At 44.0% G+C, this 20,800-nt stretch overlaps 1 protein-coding gene across 9 annotated transcripts in view; it reads right to left on the minus strand.

The window, feature by feature from the left end:
- Rgs7 (regulator of G-protein signaling 7) overlaps positions 1 to 8,350 on the minus strand; it is a 429,591-nt gene extending 421,241 nt beyond the window's left edge. For 2 of the 9 annotated variants that reach the window (XM_039091031.2, XM_039091030.2), the window contains exons 1-2: positions 8,103 to 8,324; positions 6,841 to 6,964 (exon numbers count right to left, since the gene is read on the minus strand). In XM_039091031.2, the coding sequence (XP_038946959.1) occupies positions 6,841 to 6,918 (78 nt within the window). In that variant the 5' untranslated portion in view covers positions 6,919 to 6,964; positions 8,103 to 8,324. Of the gene's footprint in view, positions 1 to 6,840; positions 6,965 to 7,361; positions 7,723 to 7,779; positions 8,024 to 8,102 lie in introns of those variants that run through there. The other 7 variants (XM_063272559.1, XM_039091029.2, NM_019343.2 and 4 more) reach the window with 6 other exon arrangements.
- Between the last annotated feature and the right edge of the window lie 12,450 nt (positions 8,351 to 20,800).

The following is a 20,800-nucleotide window of genomic DNA, read 5'->3' on the forward strand; positions in this document are numbered from 1 at the left end:
CCTGCAATTAAATATTTTCCTCTATAAGAGTTGCCATGGTCATGATGTCTCTTAACAGCAAAAGAAAACATAAGATATAAGCTAACAGTTGGCGCTTCTAAACCGGTCTCTTGGACAAGGTACTTTGCAGCCTAGATCAGGTGGGCAATTTCTGTGGTATTGGAGTCAAGTTCATGATTGTCTGTTAGACTTCTAGTGTTCTCAGGTTTTTGCTAACGAAACTAGACACAATACAAACGGAAATAAAATGAAAGCAAGTAAACTTCTTATGTTGCCTCGGGCAAATGGCGTAAAGAAACCAGGTCTTTTTCTCCCCTCAGGAGCTGAGCACACACTTTGTCATTTACAATTACTTTATAATTAGATTGATGTTGTGTGGGATAGAAGTCTTTGTGGACCTGACATTCAAACACCTTGTCGCTGCTACAAAGTGGAGGAGCATCCCTTTGCTTGCTTGCCTGCCTGCTGCAGGTCTGTTTTCAAGGAGACGGAACATTTATTAGGTCACTAAACTGTCTAGATTTGAGGTATTTCCGTATTCTCTGCAGTGATCTGTCACCCACACCACCTAAAAATACCCAGCTTCCCGTCACTTGGGGGAACCACAAGGCTATTAGAAGGCAATAAAATCCCTGGACAGCTCCTCTTCATGGATCTGTGTTTTCCTCTGATCAATCAGAGTCAGAGACACTGGAGATGGAAAATGAAGGAGGTAAAATTCAAGTGATAGATCCTTGTGTCAACCCTACAAACAGCCCAGGCAAGCAAAGAGCCCAACCAGGAAGCCTTTCCTCCTCTGAACTTGTTAATTATTAGCTGGAATTCATTAAAGTATCACCAATAAAATGCTTCTGCCTCCTCCAGAAGACATGTGGAAGAGGGTCCTGCCCAACAGCAACATTAACAAATGGCTATTCATGTCACTGAAGAGGGACAGAGACGTCTGCTTGTCTTTACAGTAGACAGCATTGCCGGGTCCAGGAAAGCACTTTCCAGTCATCTACTTAGATAAGATGCTCCATTGCAGAATATTCCAGAAACATGATGAAAATTCTTGCCTGCCTCCCACCCACATCCTTACAATCAAAACCTGGAGACCAATAGGTCCAGGACCGTTGTATTTATTTGCACCCTCCTTCCTTTTCTTTCCTTTTTTTTTACTGGATTTTTTTTTATTTACATTTCAAATGTTATCCCCTTTCCCTGTTTCCTGTCCATAAATCCCCCTATCCCATTCCCTCTCCCCCTTCTTGTATTGGGGTGTTCCCCCCACCCAACCACCCAACACTTCCCACCTCCTCCACCCCTGACATTCTCCTTAGGAGTGCAGTCTTGGCAGGACCAAGGGCTTCTCCTCCCATTGGTGCCCAACAAGGCCTTCCTCTGCTACATATGCAGCTGGAACCATGGGTCAGTCCATGTGTACTCTTTGAGTGATGGTTTAGTCCCTGGGAGTTCTGGTTGGTTGGTAAGTCCCTTCAGCTCCCTCAATCCTTTCTCTAACTCTTCCAATAGGGACCCTGTTCTCAGTCCATTCCTCTTTCCTTTTCTAACATACCTCTTTGTCTCGTGGCCACCCACACATTCTCTCCTCCCCAACCCCTGGCTGGCATGTCCTAAACCCAGACAGATCAAAACAGCTAAAATTAAAAGCCAGCAAAGATTATTTTTTTACAATGGAGGTTGAGTTAGAAACAGCAATACTCTCTAAGGGGATGAGGCTGACGATCTTGCGAAGACAAATTCACTGAGTTCAAGCAGACCACTGCAGCAGCTCAAGGCCTGCCTATGGTCCAGTCAGCCCAGAACGAAGGGAGCCCATCCCTGTCTCAAAGGAGTGTCAACTCTCCCAGGGCAAAAGGACATCTGAAAAAGCTTCCAAAGACACTGAGGTAAATCTAGCCAGCAGAGACAACCTTCTAAAGGGCGGGCTGGTTGTCACTATGCCTTCAGGTAAGAAAGGCCAGCTGTCCCATCATGTTTGTAAAGACTGGATTATTCTTACCCTTAAAGACGGATCTGCTGCCACAGTCACAATATAGTGCCACATTGACTGAGCATCCAAATACGGTGGGAACTCAATCAAGGTTGGAGTCTCTTCTCATCTCCAACAGATTCACTGAGTTATCAGAGACATTGTTCTCTCGTTCATAACTAAAATAAACAGCATTTAGTGAGCTTTATCCTTTTACCTTTAAAAGTTCTGTTTTGCATAGAAAAGTAAAAGACACAAGTGGGAGGCAAACTGTTCTATAGAGAAGATAAGGAGAGAAGGGAAGGGAAGAGTAAAAGGAAATCAGGCATGGGAGAAAGACATAGTTAACTGGATAGGTTGGTTATTTCCAAAACCATGTTCCTTACAATGTGGCAGTGAAAGAGGAAAACACTTTCATTTTCTTTCCTGACAGCTAAAGTATAAACGGTTGTTGCAATGATATCAGAAATTATTGGATATTTTGAGCGTTCTTGCTAGTGGGGCACGGACATTAGAGCCAACTTGAAATACTGGTCTCAAGGTGCCCTAGAAATTGTGTTTGTCCAATACAGGAATGTCGGCTGCAGGGAAGAAGTGGTGTATGCTGTCTAGGGAGCCACAGGACAGCCAGACACCATGTTTGGACAGCATCGCCCTGTACTCTGATTTCTAGCTGGACCATCTTTTGCAAACACTCTTGGTCACAATCGATGTTTCTCTCAGAGAACACCAAAACTGAGTACCATATTTTCAAATCACCAGCCCAGAACAGAACTGAGCTTCCAGCCTGCTACCTCTACAAATGTGTCAAGGAAACAGTCCGGCTCCAAGGTGGGTTGGATCCAGGCAAACCTCATGGAAATGGATTTCTTACAGCCTGGTTTGTGCCCAACTGAGGGGAACACAGAAAGTCCTAGGAATAAAAGGGTTCAACCTTCATTTTTTTACCACTTTTAAAGATGTCCTAAAATATATAAGACAACCTATCACTCCAATTTAATCTCTCGGTTATAAAACAAGCAACATTACAAAACAAAGAATTGATAAGGCAAATATTTCATTCATAACGACTCTAAAAGTGGATCTCAAGCATCAAATAAACCCTACAGACCCTTCCTATTAAGCTAAAAGCTACTTGCAGACAACCCAGACTGACTTTTAGGTACCACCTCTGGACCCTAGGCAGTATCGTCATACCCTGAAGCCTTTATTATGGCGACATTCACTTAGCCCGGTGGTCATAGTTTAATATACCAACAACTGTTTTCTGTAAAACCACTATGAGGGCCTGAAGAGACAGCTCATGGTGCTTGCTACTCAAGCATAAGGACCCCGAGTTCCATCTTCAGCATTCACATAAAGAGCCAGACAATATCGACCTGCATTCATAATCCCAATGTTGGTAAAACAGAGGATGGTGGGTCCCTGATGCTCACTGGCTAGCCAGCCTGGCCTAATTGTCAAGTTCTAGGTCAAAAAAATAAAATGGAAGGCTCCTGAGGAGCCACAGTTCCAGAGGAACACCCATAATTAACCTCTGGTCTTCCTCTCTCTCTCTCTCTCTCTCTCTCTCTCTCTCTCTCTCTCTCTCACACACACACACACACACACACACACACACATACACACACATACACACTCACATACACACACATACATACACACATATACACACACATACATACACATAAACACACACACACACACACACACACACACACACACGCTCGTGCACACACACAGGGTTTTCCATAGAAAAAGGATGACTTGCACGTTTTCATTGTCAGAACTTTAGGGAAATCATGGTGGGGAGACGCAGTAAACAAACAAGAAATCCTCACAGGGCAACATTCTACCTATGCTGTACCGGTAACGGTTTACAGTTCTGCCTCTCTTTCCAGCCTGCTTCTTAGGGTCATCAATAACCCATCAGGACAAAGTGGAAACAATTCCTACACCTACATCTTCAGAGCCAAGAGGGTCTGAGCAGAGAGCACTGTGGTGAAGGGAGCAGGAGACAAGGGGGAAAAGCCATCAATCAGGCTGTTTGAGATCACACTTTTCAAGAACTGCACTTCAATGGTGAAGCAGAAGTGGAAAATTGGTATCCATCAATAATACAACAATCTCTCTCTCTCTCTCTCTCTCTCTCTCTCTCTCTCTCTCTCTCTCTCGGTCTTTATTGAGAAATGTTCTATTAGGACTGAAGGTCTTTGCTAAACCTTTGGTTGACTTCCTGATTGATTAGCATTGTAACATAGAGCCCGTTCCTTCAAGAACTGTTGAAATTCTCCAATGCAGATTCGTCACACACCCTTCTCCTTGATTCATATGAAAAGCTGGCATCCACAGGGAAGTTACCAAGTGGAAGCCTACTGTGCTGCGAAGGCCCCACAAGAGCAAGAGTCCTGGTGCTCGGTTGCCTGTGTGTGCACACATAGACCATTTCACACAACGGCTAGTGAATGATAATGAGCCAAAGTGCTTGTGACCTATCTGGTCTTATTAATGAATCATTACTTATGACACACACACACACACACACGCACACGCACACGCACACGCACGCACACGCACACACACGCACACGCACACGCACACACACACACACGCACGCACACACACACACACACACCACAAACTTACACACATACAAAAATTGTTCAGACACTATGGCTGGGCATTAAACCTATTATTACACCATTACACATAAGACTTACTGAACTTGGTTATTTTTTTTCTCAGTCATGTTTTATCAGGCAATTTCCCCGCTGAACAAAAAGCTAATCAAGTCATTAGTGGTCTTAAGCTCAACCAGAAATAATGTTTTAAAAAAAAGGAAGAAAGAAAGAAAGAGAGAGAGAGAGAAAGAGAGAAATGGAAGGAAGGAAGGAGGGAAGGAGGGAAGGAGGGAGGGAGGGAGGGAAGGAAGGAGGAGATGTTATTGAGAGGCAGAGTCAGGAGAGTGGTTGCAGGTTAAAATCTAGCCAGAACTACATAGTCTCGAAGGACAAAAAGTTAGATTCCATAAAATCTCCATGAAACATACAAGTTTACATTTAAAACTAACAGTGATTTGAAACTATAAAAGTAAATTTATAATGTAAATTCAAACTTAGTAATCTGAGAGTTGGTACAGCAAGCACTCAAATAATGACATCCAAGCTGTCTGTCGATTGTTTATAGGCAAACAGGAAAAGAATCCAGCTGTGTGGCTTAACAAACGTAACTTGCTACCATAACTTCCCCTCGGAAGTACAGCTCCCCATACTGCATAAACTCCTAGGACAGATTTTTTTTTAAATCCTCACATCTTTCATGTTACAACATTCAAAGTCATACCACATAAAATAAAATCAGTTACTAAGTACCCAACTACCGCCAGAATATTCTTCTCCTCTAGACCAGCTCTATATGTAAAATACGTGAGCACAGTTACTTCATTCAGTGTCCGGATGTAATAGCAATGACTTAGGTTCAAGTGCATGATAGTCTTAATTCATCTATTTGGATAAAATGATGGAAGGAGTCAGCTAGTCCCTTATTTTTCTTCCCCTTCTTTCTGTGATGTCTCAGACACATCTGGCTGCATTTACACGTATACAGAATAGCACCATTCACAGGCTACAGGATAAGCAGTTGGTATTGTGTCCGAACATCATGCATCTGCTTAGAGTGGTATCGATATCCCCCCAGCACAATCCTGACTGCCTTCTAATGCCTCTGGGGCACACAGGTAAAGTTAGGATTTCTGCATGGGTTAAGGCAAGCACACAGCCTTTCCTCTGTCTTCACAATCAGCTCAGTCTCACAGATCTACACTCACAGTGAATCCAGTGGACTCCCGCTCATCAAAACCCTTAATAACATTCCTGACCTCAGAGAAGGATTTCCACTTGCTGTTGTCAGTGCCAACTAATGAAACCCGAGCCATGACACGCCCCAGGTAATACGCTTAAGAAAAAAAAAAATAACCCCAGTAAAAACTACAAAAGGAGAAACCAATGCAGAAGTTATGCAAAGAATACTGCCTCCTTAATTTTAGCAAACGTGTTGATTATAACCATGTTGAGGTTACCTAAGCAACCATCCTGAAACACATGCAAAACCCAAACGTAGATCAACGTCTAGAAGTACGAAAACATGGCAGAAAACAGTTAGATGCGTTTGCAGAAGGGGAATAGGGACTGTACAGATTATCCCAGGGATGTATGACACTATAGCACAGATGCTATAGATAACGTCACGGAAATAATGCAAGGTAAGAAATTAGGTTAAGACCAAAAGAACCAGAGTCATCTAGCCGTGAGCAAACTGGTGAAAGCTTACACATCCACGGATACAGTCATTCTCGCCGGAGACCTGTAAAGCCATCGTTTAGTTTCCAAACTGCAGCACACTCAAGACATTATTAAACCTAAATGTTTCGAAAATACCGTCTGAAAGAGTCGCAAGGGATGGTATTAAATCTAGTGGAACAGCACAATACAATGAATAGCCAAACAGTGTAGATGCTAACAACAGGTGACTGTAACGGTCAGCAAGGAATGTGCAAGGTCTATTTTACTTCCTGTCACTTGGGAACATCTGATCGTCCTTTAGCAGAGTACATAGTCACTGATGCTCTGGGAGTTCACGAAGTTGATAAATACTCGGAGCCAGACAAAAGAAAGAAGAAAGAGGAAGGAAGAAGAAAAAATGAAAGATAAGGAGAGAGAAAGAAGAAAAGAAAGAAAGGAAGGAAGGAAGGAAGAAAGAAAAGAAAGAAAGAAGGAAAGAAAAAAGGAAAGAAAGAGAGAAAAAAGAAAGGGAGGAAGAAAGGAAGCTGAAGTTCCCCTTTTTCCAGGGAGGTGAAGGACTCTTACCTTTCTGTACACCAGCATGTTCGGTGATTCCTCTGCCACCCCATTGCTGGTCTGGCCATAATTATTCCCCTGAGCCATTTCACACAGAACTTGGTAGCTCAGATACAAGGATGATCAGTCTGCCCTGCAAATGATTAGAGAGCCTCTGGTGAGATCCTGGTAGGAGCCCTGGAGGGAACAGACCCCCCCCCAACACACACACACACACACACACACACACACACACACACACACTCATCTTCATGTTCACAGTACCCAACCCATGGGGAGAAATTTTTTTCATTCCTGGGCTGACTGGAGAACACAGGACATGGACTTTAAAAAAGAAAGAAAGAAAGAAAGAAAGAAAGAAAGAAAGAAAGAAAGAAAGAAAGAAAGAAAGAAAAACGGAAGGAGTTTACATCTATAGTAGCCCCAGGAAATTTCAACAGACAACCTTCCAGTTAGATACAGTCAACTGGCTAAGGTTTTGTGGACTTCATTTTGTGAATACTCTCTTTTTAAAAGTGTTAGGTACTCACTTTTTAAAAAACCCATGGATGGCACTTTCCTAATACCCACAGCTCTCTCTGGATACTTGCTGCTCACTTGATGCGGATCTCCCCAAAGGGTAGAAAGCCAACACCCACAGCAGCAGCCCACTTTCTCCTCCTATCCTGCTAGTTTCGCATGACGGGAGCATCAGAGGCCCCTTCCCCACAAGTGTTCTCTGGCACACGTTTCCTCTCCATGCCTCGGGTTCCCCACACAGCCTGGGCATAGGCTTTTCCACTTTCACCTGCCTTCACTGCTAGCCCATGGCTCCTCTGTGCTGCCACCTCACTCAGCGCGCTAAGTCTGGACCTAATCCTGACTAATCTTTGGAAGAAAGCATCCAAATTAGGTCCAGGCAACCCGAGGCTGGTGGGAAGTCAAGCCTTAGGCAATCACCTGGCTCACCTCAGAGAGCAAGCTAACTGCACAAGCCTGGAGCAATCGGCCAGAAGAACAGAGAAATCTGGGTCCCATCTCATCCTGCTCAGCCCTTGCTCTCGGCGGCAGCAAATGGCAGGCTGCCTTGCCCCGCATCCAGGCACTGGCCACACCGGGCAGCAGTTTCAGCACCGTGGACCGCGGCGTGCGCAGCGCCCCAGCCCGGCCGAGCGCGCCGCTCTTTGGGGACTGTGGCTCCCGCCGTCGCAGGGCGAGGACCGGGTGCGGGGCCGGGGGTCCCAGGGACTCCGGGTGGCGCCGCCTCCTCCCCTCCCACCCTCTCCGGTTACCTCCTCGGCCAAGGTCACGGCCCCGCGGTTCCCCTCCGGGCGTGCTGAGGGCAGGCGCTGTCAGCTGGCTGCGAGCGGAGCAGTGAGGCAGGGCAGCCTCATCACACTCGCGCTGCTCAGGCCACCGCCACCCTCGCGGTGCACAGGCGGCCCTGGCAGCCGCCGCTCGCGCCCGCTCCCCCGGGCCGCCTCGCTCGTTCCCTCCTCCGCTTCTCCTCCCGGGGACTGGGACCAGTCGAGCGCGCGCGGGAGTCGAGACGCCCGACCCGTGCGCGCGCGACTGGGAGGAGGGAGGAGGCGACAGTCACGTGGGACAGGGACGCCCGAAGGTGCCGGCTCGGACGGGCTCGGCTCTGCCGCCGCCACACCCCTGGGTCTCCCCGGCCTCCCGACCCCGCAACCCCTCCGGAGCACAGGCCCTGTCCCCCGCGCTGGCTAACCCACGCTCCTGCGCCCCGCCCGCGCCGCCGCAGGCCTGGAGAGCAAAACTGAGCTAAGCAGGAGGAAGGGCTTGGCAGAGGGTGGGTGGATGGGTAGGTGGGTGAATGGGTGGGTGAGTGGGTAAATGGATGGTTAGATTAAAGCCCCCTGCCGCTGGCAGCTCTACACCGTGCTCCTGGCGACCCTGCTGGCACAACTAGGGAAGCAAATGATTGATAATCTTCTGCTTAAGTAACAGCAAAGAGAGATGCTGGAATATCCCAGAATTGAAAGCAATGGCCAGGACCGAGTGACTCTTTGCAGGCCCCCCTCTTCACCCCGGTCCTGTTTGCCGGTGGCTTTTACTGCCTCCTCTTAAGTTGGAAAAAACCAGGAAAGAATTTGGAGGCCTGGACCAAGAGGGAACAATCTCACCACCTGTGACATTGAAGGATTATGGCTGACGTCTGGCTGGTTTAACCTACTGGGCTCAGAGAAACTTGTCTTTAGTCCTTGTCCTCCACCGGAGTTCACAGAAGGGTTACTGATACCCCTGCATCCCAGGAACTCTTCGGGTTCCTGCCACTAATTTCTCAAGGGTTAGGAGGACATTAAAGAGGAAAGTGTTTGTCCTCCTGAAACGTACCCAGCTTTCTGGGACATTAGGAAGTTGTAGGAATCTGAGACTCTGAGGCTTCCTCTGTAGCTGCGGATCAAAGATGATTTAGCCAGTGTGATTTTGTTTGTTTGTGGGACTAAACATAGGGTCTCTGTCAATGATCCGAATCCCACTCACCACCCTTTCTGCCAACACATTTTTTTTCCCATAAATAATGTCTACCCAGCCTGGCCTTAAACTCAGTTTAACCCAAACAGACCTTAAAATTCAACGTTCCCCTGCCCCAGCCTCCCAAGCAGCTGGGATTACAAACCTGTGGCACTAGGTTTGCCTAGCCAGAGCCCTCTGTAGCTGCTTGTCAAAGCAGGGTGAAACTTAGTACATAGAGACTGCTATTCAAATATCTCTGAATACCAGTCACTTTCTGGCCTTGCCCAGGCTCTTTCGGGTGTCACTCAAAATAATAAATATTTGTCTACCCCTACCCTTGTTCTGAATACTACATGCTTATTTTCCCAGTCCCCCCAAATATTTCTATTGCTCAGCAAAATTCTCTGTTTCCAGTGTCTTCTAATAGCTCCTTGGTATTCTTATCCTAGCTGAAACCAGCGGTTCTGCCTTCAGCCCCCTCCTTCCCTTTCTTCCCCTTGCTATTCTACTGTGTGGATGGATACTCTTGTGTTTTTAGATGGATGGATACAGAAAGAGGCATTGGGTGTGCTCACCAGTTTGTCCTAAATGAAATGGCCTGAAGGAGCCTGTAAGGATAGTTACAGTTGCCAGGAAAGAACTAAGGAAGAAGATTCAATTCTGGAGACAACTCATAACTCGGTCAGTCATTTATCGCCTATGAATTTCCAGGACTCACATTCTTCAGAGTTAAAGTCGAGGAAATAGCCTAGTGTCTTAGTCAGGGTTTCTATTCCTGCACAAACATCAGGACGAAGAAACGAATTGGGGAGGAAAGGGTTTATTCAACTTACACCTCCACATTGCTGCTCATCACCAAAGGAAGTCAGGACTAGAACTTACGCACCGCAGGAAGCAGACACCAATGCAGAGGCCATGGAGGGATGTTATTCACTGGCTTGCTTTCCCTGCCTTGCTCAGCTTGCTTTCTTGTAGAACCCAAGACTACCAGTACAGGGACAGCACCACCTAAAAGGGGCCTCCCTGCTTGATCACTAATTGAGAACATGCCTTACAGCTGCATCTCATGGAGGCATTTCCTCAAGGGAGGCTCCTTTCTCTGTGATAACTCCAGCTGGGGTCGAAGTGACACACAGAACCAGCCAGTACCCCTAGATATCACCAAATCCATCTGTATCTTATATTTTAACATTCTCATGATTCTCAACTGTCACTCAAATTAATTTTACTATTTTCTCTATGAACCATATATGTTGCAATATTTTTGTTAAACCAATTAAATTCTTAAATGTGTGGTACTATATACATTTTATATGCCAGATGAGACCTCTGAACAAGTAGGCAAAAGACCTACCTGTAGCCTCATCAACCCCCAAAGAGACATTTAAAAGCTTTTTCTTTATGTCTAACTTTAATAGTTCCACCTAGGGGAATAAATCTAATTTCAATGGTTTCACTTAAGGAAAGAAATTCAACTGTATTAATATTTTTGAAATATTAGAAATAGCATCTATTTTTATAAATACCTGCTTTTATACATACCTATTTTTATAAACACCTATTTTTATAAATAATTGGAGGCTTAGGCATCCTAAGCACCCTAAGTTATTATCCACCCACGAAGGTATCCATTTTTATTTGGAAAGTGTTTTTTGTTTATTTCCTGTGAATGAAAGATTCTTATCTTTCCACAAACCCAGTAGGTAACTTTGATCTTCAGGGAGCGCCCAATCAAGTTTGGGAAAAGCATGTGCCTTCTTTCTCCCATACCTTCCATCAACCCAGTCAACAGGTCCCATAAAGAGCAGCCAGAGTGGCCATTACAACTGTAAGTGCTATGTGATTTCTGTATTCAACACCTGCCAAAGGACTCAAGCTAGTCAAAATAAAGGGTGTCCTTAAGACACCAGCAGCAGGTAGGATGATATGAATTTCGGGTGCTAACCTGGTGTTCTGGTTTCCTTCTCATTGCTCTGATAAGATGGAGAGCAGAATCAATCTGGGGAAGGAAAAGCAATATTTGACTTACAGTCCATCATCCAGGGAAGTCAAGGCAGAAACTCAAGTCAGGAATCTGGAGGCAGGAACTGAAACAAGGACCTTGGAGGAGCTTAGCTTAGTGGCTGGCCTCTGCTTACTTGCTCAGCTACTTTTCTGATACAGCCAAGGGATGGCAGTACCCCCCAGTGGTGCCTTACAGATGTGTCTGTAGGCCAAGCCGATCTAGGCAATTCCTCAGTTGAAATGAAGCAAGTTTGTGTCAGTTGACTAAAGCTAGCCAACTCACTTGGCTACTCTACTCCAGTCACAGGGTCTCCTTGTTTCTTTAGGCCCTCTAAGTGCATAAAGTCCTGGGGCCACAGGACATTTGCACTGGCTGACCCTCTATCTGGAATGGCGTCATCTTCCATTCTTTCCTCAAAGGACACCCTCTCAGTGAGGCCTATTATGTTAACCCTAATTAAAATGATCCATCCACCCAGTAATCCTTTAGTTTCTTACACTGGTTGAGCCTGTTCCTTGGGACATGACTGCAGCTTGCTTATAGATGATGCTCATCTTTCTCCTTTTTGAAGAGTTTAAGGTCAATGATGCCATGGACATTTCCTCTCCTGTTCACTGCCCCAGACTCAGACATGGAAGAATTATCTGACAGAGAGTAGACCTCTAATTACTTATGGACTCAATGATGAGACAAGACCAGGAGCATGATTCACTGTGAACCTCTGGACAGATGGGAAGAACAACAGTCAACAATACTGAACTGAGCTGAGTAGCATCAAGACCCATCCTAGAGAGAGCTGACCTGCTCTTCAAACCTGCTTCCATGTATCTTCATGGGGAAGGACAGATGCCCTTCCCATCACACACCCATGTCACAGAGGGATGCTCTGAGTGCTAATTAAATGGTAACCTGGAGACAGCATTTTGATTTTTGAGAAGAGAGCTCATTATTAATATGAGGCTATTTGCTATGTAAAAACAGTGAGGCAGGGCAAGCAGAAAGTGGAGAAGCCTGTGAAAGGGGATGCTGTTCTCAGCAGTCCATTGACTGTTTACAAGATAATTGATTTAAAAGCGATAGAAGGGAGGGGAAACATGGGGCTTTAGATCTCTAAGAAATAGCTTCTCTGCAATCATCTTGCTATTATTTCTAGCACAATAAACTCATTGTTGAATGATTCTCCACTCCTGAAGTCCCTTTGGCCACTTTGAGGCCATTTTCCTGCTAATTTTCCACAACAGCCTCAGACAAAAGAGAAATTAAAGCTGGGACTTGTCTTTAACATGCGTCTGTGCCTTTCTCTTTCCTGCTGAGATGTTTAAACTCTAACTTAAAGTAATTCCAAAATTACCCAGTTTTAAAATGTTGGCCACTTTCTGTTAATGCACAGTGCTTGAGCATGTATTACGAAAGAGACTCTGAGCGATGTTCAGGATACAACTCAGAAAGTATTGAGACATAACAACACAGCACTAAGGAATGTTTCCAAAGGCTTTGCCTTGGACTCCTTGGCTTCAACTATGGGAACAGCAAGAAATCAGCTTAGCAAGCCTCGTCTTCAGTTCCTTCAACTCTGAAACACAATTCATATTCCAGGCCTTGTTTTATGCCCTTCTGTGAACAAAAAAGCCTATAATCTGAGGTGCATTTGTCAGTTTTCCATCACTGTAACAAATGTCGGATGTCTACGGGCATCAGCTTGGAAAGAGAAAAGGCTTGACTGTACTCCTGACTTCAGAGGTTCAAGTCTACAAACAGTTGACACTTTTGCTTCTAGGCCTGTGGTGCAGGAGTACATCATAGAGAGTGTGAAGACTGCAGAGCCACTCGCGTCTCGGAGGTGAAACAAGTAAAAGAGGAAAGGCCTGGGTTCCCTCTGAGGTCATATCCTTAATGACTCCTAGATATCTCTCTTAGAAGGATGCAAACAACAGTGCCCAGCAAGTCAAGCTTGGGCAAACAGTCTACATTGATGATGTTGTCTCTAACAAGAGAGACAGTGGCCTAGAAATCTACCATCATTTCCTCTGGGAAGATGCTAGGAGTTGCTATGCCTCCTCAATATGTCATTGAGACTGTTAAGTCCAAAAGAGAGTGTGTCACGCTCAGCATGTGACAATGGGGAGGTAACAACCACACAGCAAGAGAGAAGAGGAGGTGTGCACGAGGGACGCTAGAGCGTGACCGCAGCAAACACCCTGAGGCTCTCATCAAGGGATGGCAGAACTCGACACTGGCTTGACAGGCAGGTGACCAGCACTGAGCATTCCCAGCTCATGTTTGGTTTCCTAGATTTTAACAAAGAAGTACAAACCTGAAAATTCAAAGTAAAGGAAACCATGATTTCAGTGGCACAGATATGGGCAGGGAGAGGTTAGGACTCCAGTGGAAACAGAGAAACCGGGCTTTGATGTCCTGTCAACTACTTTCTCACTATTACACAACTCGGAGAGTTGGGCTGAAATATAACTCCACCCTTTCCTTGCCAAATCCGGTGCCTCACTAGACACCGAATCTACCAGCATCTTGATCTAGAACATTCCTCCCTACAAAAATGTGAGTCATAAACATTTTTTGTTTATAAGCTGCCCAGTTTGTGGTAGTTTTGTATAGCAGCCAGAATGGGCTAAGATAATGGGAGGAGACTAAATTAATGCAAAGTACAGGATGGGGAATAATGACTGAACATCAGTGAAAAGGATCCTTGCTTGTTGGTTTTCTTTGTATTTGAAATGAATCTAATATTGTTCAAAAGAACCACACATCTTCCCCCAAAAGATAATGTAACTTATTACTAGAAAAAATATTTGGGGTGAAACACAGACCAAGCCAATGTGATGTTAGTGACTGGGTCCATCATGATAATGCTCTATATAGAAGAATCTAGAATGTTAAAGGTGTCCAGTGCCAAGGATACGCCCTGCCAGGATGAACTCCTAGCTTGTGCTCTGTCTCATTGTACCCTGATTTATAGCCCAGTCTAGGCACTCATCAAGATCAAGATGAGTACTCTCTGAAAAAAAAATCCTCAGTAAGGATAGTGCTCAAAGACACTGGTGGCCTGAAGAAAAAGGTATTTAGTTCATATGAAAAAGGCTTAGTGATTCCCAATAGCTGTTGTGGACATTAAAGGACTCTCAGGTGGAAAAGAAGCCAAACATAATCTTTCAAAGCCCAGAGGGCAAACTTAACTGTAATTGGTGAATGTGTCAGGGAGCTAGGTTTCAGTACAAGGTGGAGAAATCCTTCCTAATAACCAGAGTTGTTCTAATGGGCTGAATCGGGAAGCGAGTTTGAAGCAATCTGAGGAAAGCTGAATGGCCTCTTCTAAAGCTCACTGAAGGATTTTTATTACACTAAGGATAATTTCTGGTTTGGGTGACCACAGAAGTTTCTTCCAATTTCCAGTTATCTGACTATAAAGTGGCATGGCCCAGAAGAAAGTGAAGCATTCCTCTTCTCCCAGAAGGACTTAAAATGCTTTTAACTTAAAGTGGGATTAGATTGGCATGAAATATTTAAGATGACAGATGGTGCCTGTAGTAAGTTCTCCCACTGAATTCGTTTAGGACTACGTGGGTATCAGAGAAATCCTCACGTGGAGAGAGAGAGCCTATTCAGCTTCGATGATGAGCTATCGGGGAGGAGGGTGTGGTGGTCATGGCACAAGCTGCAGATACCATCATTACTTGCTAGCATTTAGTCATCAGCAGTTGCCCCCTCAGAGGATGTGGATCCTGTAGAGTCAGAGGAAGACCATTTCTCATCACAAGTCCAAGACTCACTAGTTATTTTAGTCTCCTTTCCTGTGATTCTCTCCAGCTTACAAATTTTACTCATAAATAGTCCTTGGCTCTTCCAGCTGATAAGCATCAGTACTAATGAATCTATATTCATTTCCTTTCTGATGTAAAAATAGCAAAAGGAAAAAAATCAGAGAGATTGAAATTACTTAGCATACCTATAGTTGTTTTAAAAACTATTTTAAAATGTGTGCCTAAGACTGTACTTTCAGGGATCATTTCTATAGTTCGTAAAATGTGTGCCTAATTTAGTTTCTAATGTCTAAGAACTTGAAATATTATCCAGGGTCACTATTAACGTAGAATGCTGTGACTGGTTGTCATGATAATGCAACTTAGCTTTGCATAAGCTAAGTATCCCATATTGTTTCCACCTTTCACTCTACTTTGTTAGGGACGGACCTTTTCTAATTGTCATTAAATATTATGCTCTGAGAACATTTTTTTCTTATTGTGGGTTGTGAGGATTTGAATGAAAATGGCCCCAGACACCCATGTGTTTGAATACTTGGTCCCAGTTAGTAGGACTGTTTGGGAAGGATTAGGAGATGTAGCCATGTTGGAGGAGTTATGTCACTGGGGGTCAGGCTTTTGAATTTTGAAAGACTCATGCCATTCCCAACACACACACACACACACACACACACACACACACACACACACACAGAGAGAGAGAGAGAGAGAGAGCAGAAAGACAGAGACAGAGACAGACAGAGAGAACACCATACTTGTAGATCAGTAGATCAAAATGTAAGCTTTCAGCTATTCCTACCACCAAGCCATACTCTGCTATCATGGACTCCAGTCCTCTGAAACCATAAGTCAAAGTTTAAGACATTATCGGTCATGGCATCTCACCACAGCAATAGAAAATTAACTAAGACATGGGTAATTCCAGGAGTAATTTCTTCAATCTGAACAGGAAAATACTGTTTACTTTCAATGGACAGAGTCTATTAACTAGATTCCTGAAAAATATTTTTTGAAGTACTTAATCTACTCTGCAGCCATCTGCTGCTTCTTACCCAAGCAGTTGACCAGGTGCCTGGAGCCATTCTTTTCCCGGTCCTGTTGGAATGTTAAGCACGTGTCACTGAGCTTCGCGAACACCGGAACTCTTAGATCGGACATTTATCCATTCCCTGTCTGACAAGAAAGCCTTGCTCTTATTTTTGCTCAGTTACCTGGAGTGCTGTGTGTTGAGAAGAAGCTGAGCACAAGTGGCAAACCATCACGACCAGCACTGTCCCTGATTGTCAATCCCTTCTGCACTGTGACATCAGGGACCGAAGATGTATCTTAGCTTACAGCTTTCCTTTCTTTCTGGAACTTGTTTGTGACACTTGGGAGTATCCTGAAACCCACTTCTCTCTCTCTCATGGAAGCCCAAGATGCACTCTTAATCATGGCTAAAGTGATTCTACCCCAGATCACATCAGAGTATCAGGAGACTTTCATCTCCCTGCTGAGCAGCTTGCTCCTGGAGAAGACTCAGGAAAGAGGCTTGTAGGCATCCCTGGTGATCCCGCAGAGCCTTCCTCCGACATAGCTGCTTACTATACCTGCTTCACCCCATGTTCTGTAAGCTCCTGCACTGTCTGAAAAGTTTCTGAATAAACTCACTCAGTGTGTTCTAAATGACAAATCACTCAATGCAAAACAGAAACAGTGGAAGCCTGTGAAGTAGCTGAGAAGTCCATAAGACTCACTTTCATTGTCTTTTCATTTCAGGGCTGTCTCAGTTCCTTACCCATACTAAGGAAACATTTTCTACTTAGTTACACAGGTAAAAATTCCAACCTCTAATCTCTTTTCATTTCACATTTACAGAAGCAATTAAAATATCTTATTAGTAATCACAAAATAAATACCACACCAAGATAACTCGATTTTCCCTGTCCCTCCTGAGAGATATTGGCAGTTGAAGACTACTGAGAGGATGAGTAAGTGAGTCGCCCATGTTCCAGTGAATAGCCCCACACCGGTGCCTACGTGGTGACACTGGTGGGACTCTGTGGAACATAAAACAAAACTAGGTGGTAGACAAAGAGCATTTGTTATGAAGAAGGGGTGACTTGTGACTTGTAAAAGAATACGAGAAGAACCAGTGAGTATGTCATCAGAATGCATTGTATACATCTATAAAATTGTCAAAATAACGGTTTTAACAAAAGATAATTCAATTCTACTCCCTTTTCTGCCTCCTAGCCTAAGCCTCTGCCACCACTGACCTCAAGTCCTTAAATGGCCTAACTAGACTCTCGGCACCCATCTTTAACTACCTTAATGCATTCTTGTTCAAATGCCTTCCCTGGGAAGTTAACTTTCTGTCATTATGATAAATGCCTAAGTTGATCAACTTCTAGAAAGGAAAGCCTTACATCTGAAAGTTTCCAGCTCACACATCTTAGTGCTTCACTCTCAGGCCTGTGTGACAATATCTCAGAGCAGAAGATCATGATGGTGTAGCCACTCACCAGGCCACATAAAGTAACAGAGAGGAAGAGTCTTGAAGACCATCATACCCTTCAGGAACACACTCTCAGTGATCTGAGGACCTTGCATGTGTCTCCACCTCTTACTGCTGGACACATCCTCAGTGGTGTCAAAACTGGGAGTCAATGCTTTAGCTCACTGGCCTTTCAGGAACATTCTAGACCTTCACTCTAGCCATTCCCTTTTGCTCAGAATACAAGGTATAGGTCACCCCTATCTTAGAGACGCCACTTGAGAGAACAAGAAGAAAGTGAGAGTAAGGCAGCCAATGACAAATAGCCTACCTGAAGGTCAGACAAGGATAGGTCAAGGAATGCACAGGATAAATCAGTTCCTCTTGAATCTTGCAGTAAATCATAATTAGAATGTTGGTTTTTTAAATGTAGTGCATATCAAGTAAAACCTTTGCATATCCTAACACCAGAATATAAAAGCTATGTCAGGAACGCAAGGATAACACGACATACAAATAAACATATTTATTCAGATTTGGAAGAGGATACAGCAAATTACAATTCTATGGCATGCTTGGGGCCTTGGGTGAAGGAAACAAGAAGACTGAAGAAGCAAAACCCGCCTAACATTTCCCCAACTTCTTGTCTGCTCTCCTACCTCCTTGAGACCAGTCAAAGAAACCAGAACCTCTTCCCTGAAGCCCCAAGATATTAATCAAACATTCCCCTGCCTTTCTGTGTCATAGCTGCCCATAAGAAATTCTCTGGTGTGCTTTGTTTGGTAGTAGAGCGTAAGGCTAAATATCCTGATCCCTATACCTGAAAAGAGGAGGAAAAGAAGATTCTACACAGACAACTTACCTTTCAACCAATTTCACTAGCCCCTGCTCTTCTTGTCCACTCCCATTTCTACAATACACATTGGTATATATGAGCTGTGCAATTTTCCTCCACTGGCCTCAGTGGTGTCATTCAGAGTAGATGAAGATAATAAACCTACCACAGAAGTAGGCTGGGATTAACCATAGAGCAAATCCTTTGATCACCTGACATGTGAGAGGACTCTGTGGAGCTGAGTTCCTTTCTTCCCAGACTTTCTTGATAAAATAGCGTCAGCCATACATTTTACTTCAGTAAAAGCTAAATCAAAAGAGGCCTGGAGAGCATGGGCAACCAGAAGAGGCAAGTATCAGAGACTAGGACCATCCGAATGCCTTTTCTTAGCCTAGCAGAGTGGCTCCTCTCAAGAGCTGAAGCAGGAGGATGGCAAGATTGATTCCAGCCTGAGATACACAGTGAAATCCTATCTCAAAACAATAAAAAGAAACAGAAAGAAAAATGGAGCTTTTGTGTGGTGCTGGCAACACACAGATGATGCCAATGACATTTATAGTGTTCTTTGCCCTTCTTAGGAGAAAGAAATTAAATAAATACAAGCAAGGTTCTATTCGGATCATTCTTCAAATGCCAAGCTGAGCCACCTTGGAGCTATATAATGTATTCTTATCTTTCTTTCTTTGCCCTATCTCCAGGGAATTTCCAAGGTCAGTATTTAGCAGGACTGTTTCTGTCACCAAAAATAATGATGGGATAGCACTCAGGACAACCTACACTAACAGGGTGCATAGATGGAGTGCATCGTCTGCTCCCAGGGGCAGATTTGAAGAAACAGTAATACACTCTCAGAGAAAACTTGCTTTAAAGGGCATGGCCATAGTGCTGGGCCCATGAGTTGAATTTAATTATGTTCTAATGCCACTACCTTATTCATTTCTCTAATGCACTATCGAGAACAGCTAGAGCCATTTAGTAATCTGCAGAGCCCCTTAGTGATCTTGAAGTGATTAATGCCCATAGGTATTGAGAGGTGGTTTGCAGTGAATAATAACTCACCTTCCAGTACCCTAGATTAAGGGAGTAAGAGGTCTTTACACTGCAAACAGCAGCCCTCAAAGGCCTGTGCTTCTTACCTCATTCCCAGCATAGTAAAGACAAGGGCCATACCATTGACTACTGACCATGATCAGTGTTCTGGATAATGTTCCAGATCTTTCCACTACTATGTGTCTCCTGGGGACATTTGACTTTCTTGGAACCACAGCACAACTCTTGCTTAGCTGTTTCCTTCTAAGAGATGTGACTGGGATGAATTTATATCAACAAGTATGCTTGGCATGCACAGGGAGGCTGAGGAAAAACAAATTGAACACAGGAGTTCAACGCCAGTCAGGGTGACCTTAAAAAGTCACTGAATCAATTTTAAACTATAGCTGGGAAGTGCAAAAGATGAAGGACAAATAGTTGTGAACTCATACTAAATAAGAGAAGAAGAAATAATAGTACACAAAATTAGGGGAAATCCTTCAAAGAAAAAGAGGCAAAAATTCTACCAATATCATCCACAGGGAACATGGAAATCAAATGTCAGGGAATGATAAGAAATGATGATAGCAGACATGGTGGCTTATGCTGATAACTCTGGCTACTTGGACAGCTGAAGCAGAGGGATCACAATTTGGACCAGCTTGGGCTGCAGAGTGAAACTCTGTCCCCAGTAAGTAAAAGGAGATTGGTAGTGTAAACTTAGGGGGAAAGCACTTGCTTTGCCTAGCATGAGTTCACACTGCAATACAGAAGAGAGAGAGAGAGAGAGAGAGAGAGAGAGAGAGAGAGAGAAACAGCGACAGACAGAGAGAGACAGACAGACAGAGAGACAGACAGACAGACAGAGACACAGACAGAGACACAGACAGAAAAAGAGAAAGGAGGGGGGTATAAAAATGCACATTAGGAATAAATCAACATCCCTTATGAAATGACATTCTTCCAAGAATGAATTGACTAGCTATTTTGAAGAAACTTATTTTGGAACATTTTGCAATCCATGGGAATTTTAATAAATAACAGTTTCTCATCTGAGGGGAAAAACCAAAAAAGAAAATGGCATCGTTTAAATTTTTCTTTTTATTTAACTGTTGGACTGGTAAAATGAACTAGAAATCTTCTACCTCATAAACATAAACAAGAAAGGGAAAAACATAAATATTTCTGGATTCAAGAGAGCTTAAAACTCTTGTTTGCAAAATGAGACCAGCAAGGAAGTGAAAAGTCAGCTCACACGAGAGAAAAAGAAAACTCAAATCCGTTATAATGAGCTGATATTCAGGATACAAAAGCTCATAGCCAATAATAACGAGACACATAGCCCAAATAAAATTGTGCAAAAATAATTTCTTTGCTAGGGAAGATAT

Source organism: Rattus norvegicus, chromosome 13 (genome assembly GCF_036323735.1).
Source record: "Rattus norvegicus strain BN/NHsdMcwi chromosome 13, GRCr8, whole genome shotgun sequence".
In the NCBI taxonomy this organism is placed as follows: domain Eukaryota; kingdom Metazoa; phylum Chordata; class Mammalia; order Rodentia; family Muridae; genus Rattus; species Rattus norvegicus.